At 40.7% G+C, this 16,518-nt stretch overlaps 1 protein-coding gene across 7 annotated transcripts; it reads left to right on the forward strand.

Annotated features, from left to right (window-relative positions):
• Positions 1 to 497: 497 nt before the first annotated feature.
• LOC134138464 (uncharacterized) lies at positions 498 to 10,055 on the forward strand. Of its 7 annotated transcripts, none has more exons than XM_062572146.1 (4): positions 498 to 723; positions 1,520 to 1,646; positions 5,101 to 5,120; positions 6,382 to 10,055. In XM_062572146.1, exon 4 carries the CDS (start codon positions 8,750 to 8,752, stop codon positions 9,698 to 9,700), a length of 951 nt encoding a protein of 316 aa, XP_062428130.1. In that variant the 5' UTR covers positions 498 to 723; positions 1,520 to 1,646; positions 5,101 to 5,120; positions 6,382 to 8,749; the 3' UTR covers positions 9,701 to 10,055. The 7 variants fall into 7 exon arrangements, with proteins under 7 accessions (XP_062428130.1, XP_062428128.1, XP_062428127.1 ...); XM_062572144.1 differs by lacking the exon at positions 1,520 to 1,646 and having other exon boundaries at positions 6,382 to 6,488; positions 8,698 to 10,055; XM_062572143.1 differs by lacking the exon at positions 1,520 to 1,646.
• Positions 10,056 to 16,518: the final 6,463 nt, after the last annotated feature.

Genomic DNA, 16,518 nt, shown 5'->3' on the forward strand with positions numbered 1-16,518 from the left:
CGCCGCCGCCGGGGCCGGGGCCGCCTCGGGGCCCGCAGCCGGCCGGGGAGGGGCGCCAGGGCCTGCCGCGCTCCCCGCGGGGCTGCGCCGGGCCCCGGCCTCGCCGCCCGCCCGGGGGCTGAGGGGCCCCCCGCAACCGCCCCCCGCGGGAAGGGGGGGGGGGAAAGAGGTCACCGACCGCCGCGGGGCCCCGCGCGCGCCAGCACCTGGCTGCGGGGGCAGGGGAGGGCCCGCCGCCGCCGCCGCCGCCGCCGCCGCCGCCGCCGCCGCCGCCGCCGCCGCCGCCGCCGCCGCCGCCGCCGCCGCCGCCGCCGCCGCCCGGCCGCTCCGCTCCGCCCGGCCGCGGCGCGCGGCAGCCGCTCGGCGCGTTCAAGCAGCGCGCGCTCCGGCTCTGGCCCCGCCCCCCCGCGGCGGACTACGAGTCCCAGCATGCTCCGCGGGAGGAGGGGCGCGAGCCGTCAACGGCGCCGGGAGGCGCCGCCCCAGCCGCGGGGCTTCGCCCGGGCTGCCGGAGGGTCGCGGCGGCGGCGGCGGCGGCGGCGAAGCGTGGCCACGGCGCGCTCGGAAAGCCCTGGCAGGTCCGGGATCTCTTCCGTAGCGGGGACCGGAAGTTTTCCGGAAGCTTCTGTGGTGGTTTGAACCCAAGCTGGAAGGATGAGGAAGGGTTTACGGAAGGAGCGTAGGACAGGCGCCCTGAGCTCTGGGGGAAAGCGGCATTACGAGGTAAACCGCTGACGTGCTGCCAGCAAGGGGAGTGCGGCTAATCCTACCATCTGCACAAGCATTACAATACGTTTAATGTGCTAAAATATACGCAGTGCATTGAATCAATACATGTCATGTGCTGAATGCGATTTTGCCGTCTCTCAGCAAAATATAGAAAAAATTTAAAATACTTCTTCCTTGCCTTAGGGCTGATACATGCCTTTCTGAAAGTTTTGTGCTGGCAGTACTTCATAATGCAAATTCTCTGTAACCACCAAGTTGCTAGTGGCAAAAATCATGGTCAACATCCCGGAAAGACTGTGTCATTATTGTACTTAGCATTTATTTTCAGTTCTTTCTTTTTATCCTTGCTGTCTGGTCACATCTATACTCTAGTATATAGAAAAGTTCTTCTGGTAGTTGTGAACTAAAAACAAAACAAAACAAAACAAACCCAGAAGAACAGAAGAACAGAAGAACCACCAGAGGAACAAAAATATGTTTATATTTGCTGCCTTTTACATGTAAAGAGGCCAAACATCTGTAAGTAAAAGTTCTGGAGATCTAAGTAGAGGTATGAATAGGGAACTTAAAAAAATAACCGCCATTTCTGTACTATCGTTAGTAGGATGTTAGATGATAGTCATACATAGAATGAGCCTTTTCTGAAATTACTCTTCATAGTGATTACTCCTGAGAGTTGATAAGTCAATTACAGCAAAGTATCTTGAATGCAGATATATATAACAGCAAACATGAAAATTATAAATATTAAAATATACTGGAATCAAAAGGTGTAACAGAATTTTGGCAGGATGCAACAAAACACCTAGTCCTGAAGCTCACCCAGTGTATGAGGATGGGGAGAGTGGAAATAGGTCACTGACTGCAAAGGCAGAAAGGAGGGACAGATGTTGTAGCAGTGAAACCCTGGAGCTAATGTAAGTATTGGTGTCCAAAGTTAGAATTCTAAATCTGTATTTGCATGCTTTTAAAATTTCTTTCATTAAAAAAGCCCTGAACATCCATATGACATGCTGAAATTTGAAGTGGTACACAAAGGGGTTTTAAAAAATAGTCTGCACCAAGCAAGTATACAAGTAATATTTTTATTGCACAGATTTAGTTACTGTTTTGGGACATGTCATGAATGGGATCGAGTTGCAATTTATCCATCTGCTAGTAGTGAGCTTCCTATCTGACACATAAAATGTAGTAAACTGTAGTTTAGTAGCCAACTGCATGCACCACAAACTAGGTAGGACAACAAGGGACTCATTACAGTGCCAACCTTAATTTCTTTCTACTGGTAATGCACATGCTGCAACCTAGAGGAGTCTTAAGAGAGAGGGTCAAGAGGATGGGGCCAGATTCTTTTCAGTGGTGCCCAGCAACAGGACAAGAGGCAATGTGCACAAACTGAAACACAGGAAGTTCCACCTGAATATGAGGAAAAACTTCTTCACTGGGAGAGTGACAGAGCACTGGAACAGGTTGCCTGGAGAGGTTTGAGTCTCCTTCTCTGTAGATGTTCGAAATCCACCTGGACATGATCCTGTGCAACATGCTCCAGGTGACCCTGCTTGAGTAGGGGGATTGGATTACATGATCTCCAGAGGTCCCTTCCAATGTCAACCATTCTATGATTCTGTGATTGATTTTAGTTCTGATTTTTTTTTAATCCTTAAGAGATGTCTTCATATCTTTGCTAATGAGAAACTTGGTAAAGAATTGGAAGAGATACAGAAAGAGAAACCATGTATGCAATACTGAATTATGCAAAAATTTTGTGTTCTTCTACAAAAACCTGTGTGGCTATTTTATTTGATGAGCTAGTATTCAGATAAGACTGGAGGCTACTGGCATGTATGCAAGTTTCCAGCTGCAAGTACTGAGGTCATTGGACCAGAGGTTTCACCAGCACTATAGGATAGAAATTATCACTGCATCAGAATAAATTATTTATTTGTTTATTTTCTGAAATAATAATTAAAAAAATAAAGAGATTGGGAAACCATGAGCCTGTCTTGGAATGGAGGAAAAAATGATAGGGATGCAGAAGAATCAAATAGTACTTTCTTTACTTGAAATTTCACATAGTTTGAATTTTCGGGTCATTTGTAATTCTAAACAGGAAATCAATCACTTCTATGTGTAAGACTTACCATTTTTAAGGAACGTGAAAATCAGAAAGACTGCATATGCAGTCTTCTTTGTTTCTATCAATATTGCAGATGTCCATCCAGATCTCGTGAAATAACATTTAATTCACTTTAGAGTATCTTGAAGAGCATTCTCATGTTTTTCCCACTAGCACCACAAGTAGGAGCTATCAGACTGGCTTATGCTCAGGTGATGGGTCTGACATGTCCTAGTGAGATCCTGCTGTGGGAATGAAGAAAGCAGGAGTAATACTGGCACTGAGCTGGTCAGAGCACAGACACAGGCTTACATCAGGACCTGTGCCAGCCACAACATGGGCCATCCTCAGATCTTAGTACTCCACTTGTACTGCAAAGATTTCAAGGTGGAACTGAGAAATAGGATGTTTGGAGTAAAACGATCAATAATTGACTAGACTTTTGAGTTTGAAAAATGTTACAAAGTTTCTTTTTCTTGGTAGTTAACATAAAGATATGCTTGCTTAAAATAAAAATAAAATTCACAGTGAAAAATATATTTAGGCAGCTATCTACCAGGTAATAGTTTGTTTTATGGCTTGCCAGTTTGAAGTCTGTGTAGCTCTTTCAGTATTTTGATTTTGTTACATCGATGATCCAGTCAGCAGGGCAAAAAAGTAGTATTTCCAAACAGTGGACAACAAAGACTTACATTCAATACATTCTGAAAAGAGTACTTCTGAATTATGACTTCTTAAGAAAAGTGTGTTGTGCATTGAGAAATGTATAGAAATAATTTAGTAAGAGTGATGGCCTAAGAGGTTTTAAAGCTGAAAATGTTGATGAAATTCCTCTTTACTGATCTTTTTTTTTTAACTCCATGATTCTGTCTGTATTTGGCATGCTCCAAAAGTTTTAAATTCAATTGCAATTACAATTCCATTTGAATTATGATCATTTCACTTAAAAAATGTTTTTTTTTAATGTTCTGACATTTCTCTTTCCCTCAAACTGTTCTGTTCATGGTGAAAACAATAACCAGGGTAGACAGTATAATATATCAATATCATTTAAAATGTCATGTGCAATTCAGTTACATCCACTTTTGACCATTTTGTATAGATTACATTAAAAATAGTAAGGTGAACCTCAGACTGAGAAGCACTGGAGCCAAGGAACTTTCATTAAAGAAAGACAGTACCACAGAATTCTTGCCCAGTTCAGATTTTCAGATCTTCAATTCTTTATTCCCAAAGGACAGATAGCTTGGAATTGAATGAGCCATGATTTACATTAAATCTTGAAAGCTATAAGTAGATTTTACAGTAGATTTGTGGGGTATCTGAGGTTACCATGATCACGCAAACTGACCTTTGTGTCTTGGGTCCTCTACAAATAAATCATGCAAAGAAATTCTACTAAGTTCACATTTTACCATTTTTCTCACAAATACATCCCAAAGCATATAATATATTTGTGATAGCCTTTAACATTCAGTTTATAACAAATGGCTTTAATCAAATTATCTGTGACATCTAGCATTACATTTCATAGTGTGAAATACCATGTTACAAGGAATTAAAGGATTTGTTGGTTTCAGAGTTATCTTGACTAATATAGGCTAAAGATACTGATCTTTTGAGCTCAACAATGTCTCCTAGAAGGAGGTAGTAAGGTTATAATACTTTGGTGAGTTATTTAAAGAATAGTAAAGCATGTAAGTGTAAGCATGTAAGTATGTTGCAGAAGCATGTAATGTCTTTTCTTTAAAGCACATGGTAGTATATCTGTAAAATTTCCCATAAATAGCAGCAGAAGCCAGAAGTGGCATGTCCTTGTAGTTAGGAACAAGACTTTTAATATAATATATTATTTACTATAATAATAGACACATGCCTTTCCTTTCACAGGTAGCTTGTGTGCCTGGGGGATTTAATAAGACTTGGAATGACTGTACCAAAACCCTTTTGTATTTATTTAACTTGGGCAGTTTTGTAACAGTGACTGGCAGAATACATTACAAATAGATCTGGAAATAGAAAGTAGAGCAGAAACCTTTATTACTGCTAATAATTCCTTTATTACTGTTTCATATCATGTAATAAGAAATGAAGAGCTTTGCAGAGTCATTTCATTTGAACTTCAGGTTGATGATATTTTGCACTATAAATGAGAAGATAGTAGAGGTCACTCTTATGCTGGGCTGTTAATAAGCTGTTTTTATCCTAAAGGAAATTGAAAATGGAACTAAGTAATCATCCTTTTTCTTTTTCAGGACTATTGATGGATTAGCAGGTAATTTTTCCACCAGGCTACATTAATTAAATTCTCCCTCTAATTCACAAAGTCTGCTGTGATTTTGACTGTGTGATTTGCAATTTGAAGCTTTCTGCTATTGAGCTTATAGATACTGGAGAAATAAATTCATATTAGGTGTTTACAATCTGACATCTAGCTTATAGCTTGAGTTTCTCTATCACTCAAATATCATGATAAATCAAAGAACCCATTGATTATTCTCAGCTTGGGGCTCCTACAGCAAGAGTAGAAACAGGGCAGCTCCCACTTGGTGAATTCACACAAGAGTCACTACCTCCCTTTGAGAATCAACAATGAGAACAGCTATAGCCCAGATAAGGCAGCTATACTGTTTGCTCGCTGTTCCCTTGGCAGATGGCACAATGCCTGGGGTGCATTTCACTGAATTAAAATGAACGGTCAAAGTCTCAGTGGAATCTCAGTGGAGTCTCTTTATAATTAAAAAAAAGACCCCTGTAGACTCCTGATAGAAGTCTAGGATAGGTGGCGAAGATAAATGAACTAAATAACTCTAGAGGTGCTTTTTTCTCAACACTGACTATAGAGAGGGAATGGGATCACTAGACTTAGATGACTGACCTTTGCACCTAAACTAAAGCAAAATTAATTTTGTTCCCACTATGCACCATGATGGACAAGGACTTCTTGCAGACTTTTAAGAAACTTCTTTTCATATAGTAAGTCTGGTACTTCTGGAATTGTCTTCATGAGGTAGATTAAAATACTCAAAATCTTGCACTCTGCTGAAGCTACTAGTCAGATCATGAGCTATAGTGGTAACTTAATGACATAGACCGGAAAATAGTAGATCAGGTTTCAGAATTTCAGGGAATTCCATATTATTGCTATTATAAAAATCTGCACTGCTTAGAATTTGATCTGTGTATTTTGCTGGTATGAAATTCAGAATAGCTTTCTAGCTTTTATTACTGGAATTAGGATTTTTATTCTACATCCCCTGTACGTTGTCCAGAGAACTCTATAAACCAATCTGGTGTCATCAAATTATTCTGGGCTCCAACTCTCGCCAGAGCCTGAGTTGTGCCTACATGATATTCTTGCAGTTTGGGAGTTATACACAGCTCTGTCTCCAAATATCTTTTAAAGATGATCTAGCAGTTTAAAAAGCTTGATTTAATCATTAACGAGCAATTGCAAAGACAAGCGAACTGCCACAGAGGACAGTAAACATTTGGGCAGGTGGTGGGAAAGTAACAACTGTGTCATCGTATTTAAGCTGGAGGCCTGAGGCAAAGGGAACCTGAGTCCTTCTGAGGCAGATGAACAGCGCCTGTGAGTTGTTGCTGTTGATTTAATGTGCTGCTGGGCCCCACTGTACCTGAGGTAAGCTGTTCCTACATTACACAGGTAGCCTGTGTCACTTTTCTTGTGCAGTCTGTACTCTCTCACAAAAGGGATTTTGAATAGTGCTTGGAAATACTCCTTTGTGTCAACGCTTCTGGTAACGCGTGAACTAGCAGGTGAAGGTCTGTATTTTAGGTTAGCCTAGGGAAGAATGAACTATGTGAGGGGCTTGGGTAAAAGTTGGTTTTAAACCTAAAGCCCAAGTAACAGGGATTAACAGGAGTGAAGATCCTTTTGGAAAGCCTGAAGGAGCTGTTGATCATGACCTGTGGAAAAACTGCAGATCAGATTGCCAGGGACCTGATTCTAGTCCACAGACTTTCAGTGGACTTTCAGACCACAAAAAACAGAGAAGGATGGATGCTTGCTTCTCATGTACAGGCTCCTCAGTGTGGACCAGCCCAGTGGGTAAAGGAGATTGTCTTTAAAGTTCAGCAGGATGTTGATGCCTGGCCTCACATAGGGGAAAGAATTTTTCGTTGCATTAATTGGGTGGAATTGCCCACTCCATTTCTTAGAGTAGTAAATTGACCAACACTGGATGGCAGTCATTGTGCTGGCTGGTGTGAGGAAAATCAGCTTATGTAGAACTCCATTTTCTCTCATTCCTACTTTGATTTTCTTTGAAAACCATAATACCAGAGTTTTGTTGATATTTTGTGAGTAGGACGTGTACCAGTAAGTACAGAAGTGCTCACTTTGCTTAGGCAAATGGCAAATGGAGAGTTGATGCAGTAAATGAACTAGGATAAACTAATTTGGCTCTTGTTGTGCAGGCCACAATTACCTGTGAAGAAGCAGCTTCCATACGGTACCCTGCCCCGCTAGGAGCTGCATCAGTTGTAGGAGACTGTACAGAGGTTACAGCAGGAAGCAGAGAGACACCATGCTTCAGGCTGTCTTTGTAGCAGCATTGTTAGGACAGGGGACAGGATACCTTCTTGGCTCCTTTGCCGGTTATTGCTCCTTTAGGTTTGAAGAGAAATGTGTTACAGAATTGTGGAAGGCAGCCCTGAGCATGTTAGTGAGCACAGACTGACAGGGGAGAAAGAGGTTACAAAAACTTTAATGCTTTTATTCTCAGTGTTACTGGCTGCTGGGATACACGCTCTCAGGCTAGGGGATGTGGGCAGATATTTGCAGATCTGCAGCTTTCTTACTCTCCTCCTCGTCTGCTCCTCTTATCCTCTGCATTTCTGCAGGTGATGGAATGATAAGGAGAGGGCAGGCAACACTACAGCCTGCCTTATCTGCACTATTTACATACTCCTCAACTGGCCTGTTAGCTGAGGCATTTTTTAATTCATGGAAGTGAAAAATATCCAATGTCCTTTTTTATTCTGCTCTTTATTGACTTTAGTCATTCATTTTACATCCAACCAACACATACCTAAGGCTCTGATTTTTCTATGAATTTAATGCCTTCAAAACAGAAAGCACTGCCAGCATCTTGCTGAACTCCAGCTTTGGAAAAACTGGAAGAGTTAGTGGGAGCTTAAAAAAATCTTAGCTCCCTTGAAGAGAATGGAAACCTGAAAAACTGAAGAGAATGGAGAGTTACTCCTTAATCCCTCTACTGCTACCTATCTGTGATGCTATCATATGAATGTAGTCTGGAGCTAGCAAGAGGTAGAGCATGGTAACACCCGGGTTTTACTGGTCTGCTTGTTTTAGACAAACCCAGTGATGGTCTGAGCTGACATGGCTTCTAGTTTCTGTAGCTGGATGGATAATGGAAAAATATTTCACTCAGTTTAATGAGATGTAGATGGTCTGTCAAATTTTGTTGTATTTTTCTTGAAAATTCAGAGGTGAAGAAAGAGAAGCTTTGGTGGGAAAATTTTTATTTTAAGTATTTTTCTAAGATCTAGTGAGTCTGGGACCATATAGGATGATCAAATAGTCTTTGTGCTTTTCGGGAAAAGAAAGGAAGCCCAGTAACGTACAATTTTTTTCTTCCTCTGCTGTTCTGGGAGACTCCTCTGTTTTGAAAAAACTGCATTAGCTCTGTCTAGCTTCACTAAGTGTCCTGCTCACTTTTGCTTCTCAAATAAGTACTTTTCTTCTTTGCGTTACATGTAGTTAAATTAAAATAGGTTAATCAATAACTGTGTTCAGCAGCAGCTGAGCACTCTCGTATATTCACAGCCGTAAATCCTCTAAAAATCTGTCTTTTGCTTTTGTGTAGGTATTGACATATTGCATATTGCTGAGTCCTCCAGTGGAAAGTAGAAAACAAAATGTATCTATTCCTCCTTTGCATTTTATATTTGCCTTTGAAAATCACTGACACCAAGGAAGTTATTTTTGGTCAAAATAATTTTACAGAATATCAAGTGGGCAACATGAACATAATTCTTTCTGTCCCACATGGTGGGTCGATGGAACCTGAGGACATTCTTGATCGAGATGCTGGCTGTTGGGATGCAAAGACGTCCTCTTGTATTTTCTCTCATGACTGCCCTCCTGGAAGCATTCAAAATTTTAAGAAGTGCAAGGTGCTTACCAACCAAGACAGGTATACCATAGAGGTGGCTCAGGCCCTTGCTAATGAAATCAGCAACATTACTGATGGCTTTTTTCCACATATCATTGTAAACCATCTCCAAAGATTCAAGATGGATGCGAACAGGGAAAAGGAAGAAGCCTCTTTTGGAATTCCCCAAGCAGAACAAGCCTGGGAGGAATATATGGGATTTCTGAACACTGCAAAATCACAGATGACGGGGGGGCTGATTCTGGATATCCATGGACAAGCACACCCTGAACAGTGGATAGAACTAGGTTACACGCTTTCAAAAACTTCCCTCAACTTGCGGGTCTTTTCTGCATCATGTTCCTCTATTAGTCATCTGGCCAATCAGCTAGTCAATGTGTCTTTTGAGACTTTGCTCACAGGGAACAGAAGTTTGGGTGGATATATTGAAGAACAAAATAACCATTATATCTGTGTGCCTTCTCCATCCAATCCTAGTCCAAACAATGGTAGCTATTATAGTGGTGGATACATCACAAAGACTTTCGGCTCTCGTACTTCTGGCACAATTGATGCCATTCAGATTGAACTGCCCCAGTGGGTGAGGGCAGCTGAAGAACGTCCCAAGTTTTGTAAAGCGCTAGCAAGGGCTGTAATGAAATTCTGGCAAACTAACTACTGCAATCAGTACAGCCGTAAGCTTCTGCCATGCTGAAAAAGGCTGTCTTTGTTGAGGTTGCTTCCCATAATATAGTTGTGATCTGGAACAACAGAAGAACTGATACAGCTGAAACATTTAAACTTGCAATCAGTCATGGATACTAAAGGAAATAAGCTAATCTGCAAACCAATATAGGAACATCAACTGATTGAGAAAATCTACAATTAGTACCAGCGAACCAATTAACAAACATCTTTGTACTAGATCCAACAGTGAAAAGACTGCCTGAAGATGAGTGGACATCTCTGGAACTATCACTTGTCTGATACACTTTTCTGTTCTCAATTTCTTTCCAGTGGCATCCTCTGTTCTGTAGGATACAATAAACAGATATACTTGTCCTAAATAATTCTGTGCATTGCAGTACATTAGTAGGTTATCTGCTCACAGAAATGGACTGTCTCTGCTTTTCTTATGACACTTGACAAAACCACGCAATCAGATAATATCACTGTGTAAAAGGTTTGGGACTGGGAGCAGTTTTCATGTGGTGTTTATAAAGCACTAGGATTTGGAGCTCTTCAAGGAAACAGTAATGCTGAGAAATGACACACAATCTGAATTACTTCAGGTTTTGTTAATTTAATGAATTATAAGAAAATGATGAGAGCATTATTACATTGCACTGTATTTTTTGCAAACTAAACAGCTTAGCATTAAGGTAATAGAATCATAGAATCAGTAAGGTTGGAAGGGACCTCCGGAGATCATTTAGTCCAACCCCCCTGCTCAAGCAGGGTCACCTAGAGCATGTTAGACAGGGTTGCATCCAGGCAGGCTTTGAAGATCTCCAGAGAAGAAGACTCCACAACCTTTCTTGGCAACCTGCTAAATGGGAAGCTGCTAAAGTTAGAACATAAATGTCATGCATTTTTGCATGTTCTCCTTGCAGCATGGCTCTCTCCTGAGAGCTTGTGCACTGCCTATGTTCAGCATAGGATTAAACACTGAATTTGTTAAAGGGAAATTTATTATATTAGGGATGGACCATTTTGCACAGTGAAAAGTAATGTGATGTGAATAGAAATGAGTACAAGTCAGCTCTTGAAAAATCCACGCAATTAATAAGGAAAGCCTAATGCAGCTGCCAGCAAGACTGAAAACAGCGTAACTTGGAAATTAAGACTTATGAAGTCAGAGCAGTGGTACAGGTTGGATAAAAGAGAAGAATGACTAACTACTCAGTTGTAAAGAGGTATTTAAAAAACTGGAAAGAAGTGGGATGCAACTGCTGCATCTTACAGCCAGAGTTAAATACTTTTGTTCCAATTATAAGTAAGGACAATGCCAAAGACAATTATGAAATGTCATGCATGGCTTGTTTATATGAGCTCTCTGAACCTTGGACTGTTAATTTTTAATGAATCTTTGAGGACTAGGTAAATTTCAGATAACTGGAAGAAAGCTAATGTGACTGTCTTTCAAAGGAAAACAGGACTTAGGGAACTGCAGGAGTATTAGCTTTCATATGCTACCAGTAAATCTTGGGAAGGATGAAGAGGATGCAAATAGTAAATAGTTAACAGATTCTGGTTTATCTGCTGCCACTTGTTTTGTCAGACAAACTTGATTTTAACAAGAAGCTTCATTGATCATAATATTAAATATACTTCAACAGGATACTATGCTAAAAACATGTCATTATCCAAAGATCCAACATAGGCCTATAACAAATCAATTAAAAACATAAATCAATGCAAGACATTTCATATTGAGCTTATCAGAAGGCAGTCCTTCTAAGAAGGCCAGCATATCAAACACTGCTCATTATCAACTGTTTAGGGAGAAGGGGAAAAAAATGCTTTAGAAAAACGATGCTGAACTTCTCCCCCAGAGTAGTAAGTACTAATTGCACTAACTACATAGATTATTCTAACTGTGTACTAAGGTGCTGCACTTGAGAAATGACTTGTACCTTTAGTCAGATGGTGATAGGATATGTATTCTCCAGTCTTTGTTTTGTCATGTTGGAGAGTGGGGTACTGTCTCCGAATGCTGAAATGCCAGGAAGGCACTTGGAAATCATGATAGCAAATTAATCGAATTTGAGCTCAACATGTATTCTTCTAGTTAGGAGGATGAATGTTTTCTTTCAAAGCATTGGCAAGGAACTAACAAGCAGAAATAGAAGCGCATATTAATTCCATGTTTTGTATCTAACTCTCATGAGATTGTGAGTATAAAACTGATTTTGGAGGCAGACACTTCAAAAAAGATACCTATTGCCACAGAAAGAGCTAAAAAAGCTACACAATCATAAAAGTAGTCCTTGAAAAGGAACCAGAGCCCAATCATGTTGCAATTTCTTGTATGTATATGGGTAAATTGTAAGAAAGATTTTTTTCAGTGTTTTCAGAAGCAGCATGCTTGTTACCTTCAATACTGAAAAATTTCTTTATCCATAGAACCAGTACAGCAGTGATGCAAGCATCAGTTTACCTCTGTATCCCTTAAAGATGATTTGATCACTCGAGTTTCAGGAATCAAGCACTGCTCAATTTCAAACTCGCATTTGCTCATTGGTGAGAGAATTGTGCAACAATGTTGTCATTCAAAGGAATTTACCCCGTATTTCCATCCTTAGTAGCATTACTAAAGAAGAATGTAGATGTATAGCATCTTCTGAGGATTCAGCCAAAGAACTACTGGGCCAGAAACGGAAAATTTGCATTTGCATCTCTAATGCTTTAGTAAGGAACCCCTGTGGCTGCTTCAGGTGAGCATCTTCAAGCTTCAGACCTTCCTTTATGTTCTCAATAACTCCGGGCTGAAGAAGGTCCTCACTCTGGCACCCAGAGCTGGTTTTATAAGGCTATACCTCAATTTGTGATCCAGCACTCTCATTTCCTCATCCTCCTGCTATGACATCTTCCAAAACAACATCTCAAAGCTGTAATAAGCTCTGTCATCCCCAAGTTGGAGAAAAGTAAGCAACTGAACTTTCCTAGATCAACTGTACATGCTTTGCTTGAGTCCAGTGAAAGATACAGGCAGCTGTTAGAGAAAGCAACTGTGGCAATAGGAAGAAAGAATCTGAAAAGACTAAGATTTCACCACCTCATACATTTTTCTTGTCAGGCTACTTTTCTCTTTCTTTCTTTCTTTTTTTTTTTTTTTTTTTTTTCCTCCTTTCTTTGGAACAGTTTTCCAGTACATAAGCCAATCTGTCCTCACCTGAAAAATCAGACAGTGTCTGTCACACGTATCTGATAGGCTTGCTGTGAGGGAAGTCTGGATGAATACAGAAAGGACAGACTCTGAGCAAATGATTTGTTACGTGGAATAATGTATGTGAATAGCCAACAGAAAAAGCAATTATAGTCTGCCTGTGAAGACAGTGTGCTGAGAGATATATTGTGGGAAAGTTATTCCCAGAATATTGTTGCTTCTTCCCTTGGGTTGACTTCAGTAGATCATTTGCTATGCTGTCCTTCCTCCTCTGTGTTGGCATCTTCTAAAGATCTCAGATGTCTTCTGACTTACCTTCTATCTCTCCTCTCATTGTTGTAGAGTTCATCATTTTATTTAAGGATACTTCCTGGCAGTATACTCCACCTTCTGGACAGAAAAACCTTTCATTTTTTTCCTGACCAGTGGACAAACAGATGGAGTGATGCCTGCAGCTTTATTTTCAAATCCAGGTGTGATGGCTTAACTTACAAACAGTGCTGATTGGTGGCAGAATAAATGAATAGCTTATCAGTTGCTTTCCAAATACATATTTAATGCAGAAAAATATATCCGCTAGATAAAACCAGCTTGCAGACTAGAATACACAATTGGGAAAAATAATTTGTGACTTTTCACACCAGCCTACCCAATACTGAGATGTTTGTGGGCTGAAAACACATTGTTCAGGTTTTATACAACCCCTAATAATGTGTCAGTGAGCTTTACAAGGAAAAGAATGTATGTATGGTGGTAGAACTGACTAGGTTGGAAATGTCAGTAAAGAAGAATGATCTGTTCAGAAACAGTATTTGTATTTTGTAATTGAGCTGCCAAGGAAGAAAACAACCAAGAGTCTAATAGAATGTGATTCATGCAGGTAAAAGTATTCAACCTAGAAGATCAAATTAAACTAGAAAAGAGACCATTAGGAGGGTAATCCAGTTTGGAAAGGCAATCAACCTTAGGGAAAACCTGTAGTACTGATATGATTTTGTTTTTACGAACTACTTGTGATAGTGAGATTCACTCACTGACCAGAAAAAACACTAGAATAAAGCTCAGACACAATATAAAGATACCTAGGACTAAAGGCATATCCTCAAAATTTACTTCCATTTGGGGAAAATTTACCTAATAACTTACATACACTGTGCTTGCAGCCACAGAGCAAACAAAAACTTTAAACTGATAGCTAAGTGTGGAGAATTCTGTAGCAATGGAATGGGGAAGAAAACACACATTGCTTATCATTGCACATTGTTCATCATTTCTTTTAATGACATCTGATCACAGCAATCCTTCACATTTACTAATGAGGGATGGCTCTTTTATCATACACTAATCATAAACCATAGAATAATTTAAGTTTGGAAGGGATATCTGGAGGTCACCTGGTCCAACCCTCAGCTTAGAGCAGAGCTAGCTTTGAAGTTCAGTCCGCTTTCAAGGTCAGATAAGGTTGCTCTGGATGATACTCAGTCGAGTTTTGTGTATCTCCAAGGAGGCAAGTATATATAATCTCTGGACAATCTGTTCTAATGTTAGACCACTGTTACGGTGAAAATATTCTTCCTAATATCTGATCTCAGTTGTTCTTGTTGCCCTCTCCTCATTTTACCATGTACTTCTGAGAACAGTCTAGCTCCATTTTATATATAACTTTCCATTAAGTAGTTACAGACACCAATAAGAGCTTAAAGTTTTTCAGTCTCTTAAATGTCATGTGTGCCCAGCTTCCTAACCATCCTGATGGCTCTCTATTGGACTTCTGTCAGTATATCAGTGTCTTTCTTATATTAGGAAGCTGAAAACCGGACACCACACTCCAGGTGCAGTCTCACAAATGCCAAATAGAGGGGAATAATCACATCCTTTGACCTGCTGGTCACAGCTGAAATACCACTGAAATGCATATACTGGGGTATGTGGTTAATCTCCATCACTGCAAAGGTGCACTGCTGACTCATGTTCCACTTCTTGTCTGCAAGGAACCCCACGTCATTTTCTGCAAAGCTGCTCCTCTTTTGGCACTCATGCTGAACTGTGAACTGTTGCATGGGGCTACTCCACCCCATTTTCAGGAAACTGCATTGGCCCCTGTTGGCCCAATATCTCCAGTCTTTTTAGATCTGAATGACTTCCTTACCATCAATGTATTGACCACTCTGACCAGTTTGGTGCTGTCCATGTAGCTCCAGGGTGCTGCACTGGCTACATGTAATTGAAACACATTTGCCATAACTAAATGATTATTTTGGTTAATGAAAAGGTCTGATAGCATGAAGATTATTTAAGAGCAACATTCTTGTCCTTATAAAACATCATTGTGATGCAAAGACTGTTTAAATTAAATACTCCTAAGGCTTTAACAAGCAGCCTTTAAAATGATTTGAAAACCACAGAAATAACTCCAAATAGTTTCAAGCATGTAAAAATGTAATGTTAATGGGAGGTACCTGTTCTGTTTGGCTTTGTTTCCATGTTTATACTTGTCTTCTGAGTAGAAGACCCTCCAGCTGTTATCCTTAAATTGTCTAGTTTCTTCAGCCATTTCAAAAGTCCAAATGAAAACTAATACAGAATATTTAAACACCTCTTTGAGCACAGTGTGGAAAATACTGTCTTCTCTCCAGCAAAGCCCCTAAATGACAAGGCTATAGCAAAGATAAAGCAGAGGTCTTTGAGAAAGGTGTACATACCAGCCTCAGCTCTAGAAAGAATTAAATCATGTGACTCAGAGTCTCCAAAAAGGACATAGACTTCAACAGCCTGGTCCTCATAGTATTTCCCATTGGTAGTCTGAGTGTCTCCTTGCTCAGTGTGTTGGAATTTTTAACTATTATACTGAGGCATAAAGTCTCAGCAAGCATTGCACAGGCATCCCTAGTATCACAGCAGGCCTGAGACTTCTCCTAAGTGACTGAATATCATAGAATCATAATTTAGTTTGGAAAGGACCTCTAGAAACCACCCAGTCCAATGCCCTTCTCAAAACAAGTCTAATATGATTCAGTTGCTAGGTCTGTGCCTAGTAGAGTGTTGAAAATCTTTAAGGATAGAGATTACACAATCACTCAGGCTAACCCATTCAAGCATTTAACTACCTCCATGATTAAAAAAAAAAAAAAAAAAAAAAGAGCCTAGTATCTAATGATAATATTCCATGTTCCAACTTGTGTCTGCTACCTCCTGCTTAACCAATGACTGGCTGGGTAGATGAGGGAAGAGCAGTGGACGTTGTGTACCTTGACTTCAGCAAGGCTTTTGACACTGTCTCCCATAACATCCTCCTAGAGAAGCTCAGGAAGTGTGGGTTAGACAAGCGGACAGTGAGGTGGATTGAGAACTGTCTGAAAGGCAGAGCTCCAAGCGTCGTCATCAGTGGCATGGAGTCTAGTTGGAGGCCTGCGGCTAGTGTGGCTAGTTCCCCAGGGCTCAGTACTGGGTCTCATCCTGTTCAACTTCTTCATCAATGACCTGGACGAAGGGACAGAGTGCCTCCTCAGCAAGTTTGCTGATGATACCAAGCTGGGAGGAGTGGCTGACACACCTGAGGGCTGTGCTGCCATTCAGAGAGACCTGGACAGGCTGCATAGTTGGGCAGAGAGGAACCTCAGGAGGTTCATCAAGGGCAAGTGCAG

Source organism: Rhea pennata, chromosome 3 (assembly GCF_028389875.1).
Source record: "Rhea pennata isolate bPtePen1 chromosome 3, bPtePen1.pri, whole genome shotgun sequence".
Classification (NCBI taxonomy): domain Eukaryota; kingdom Metazoa; phylum Chordata; class Aves; order Rheiformes; family Rheidae; genus Rhea; species Rhea pennata.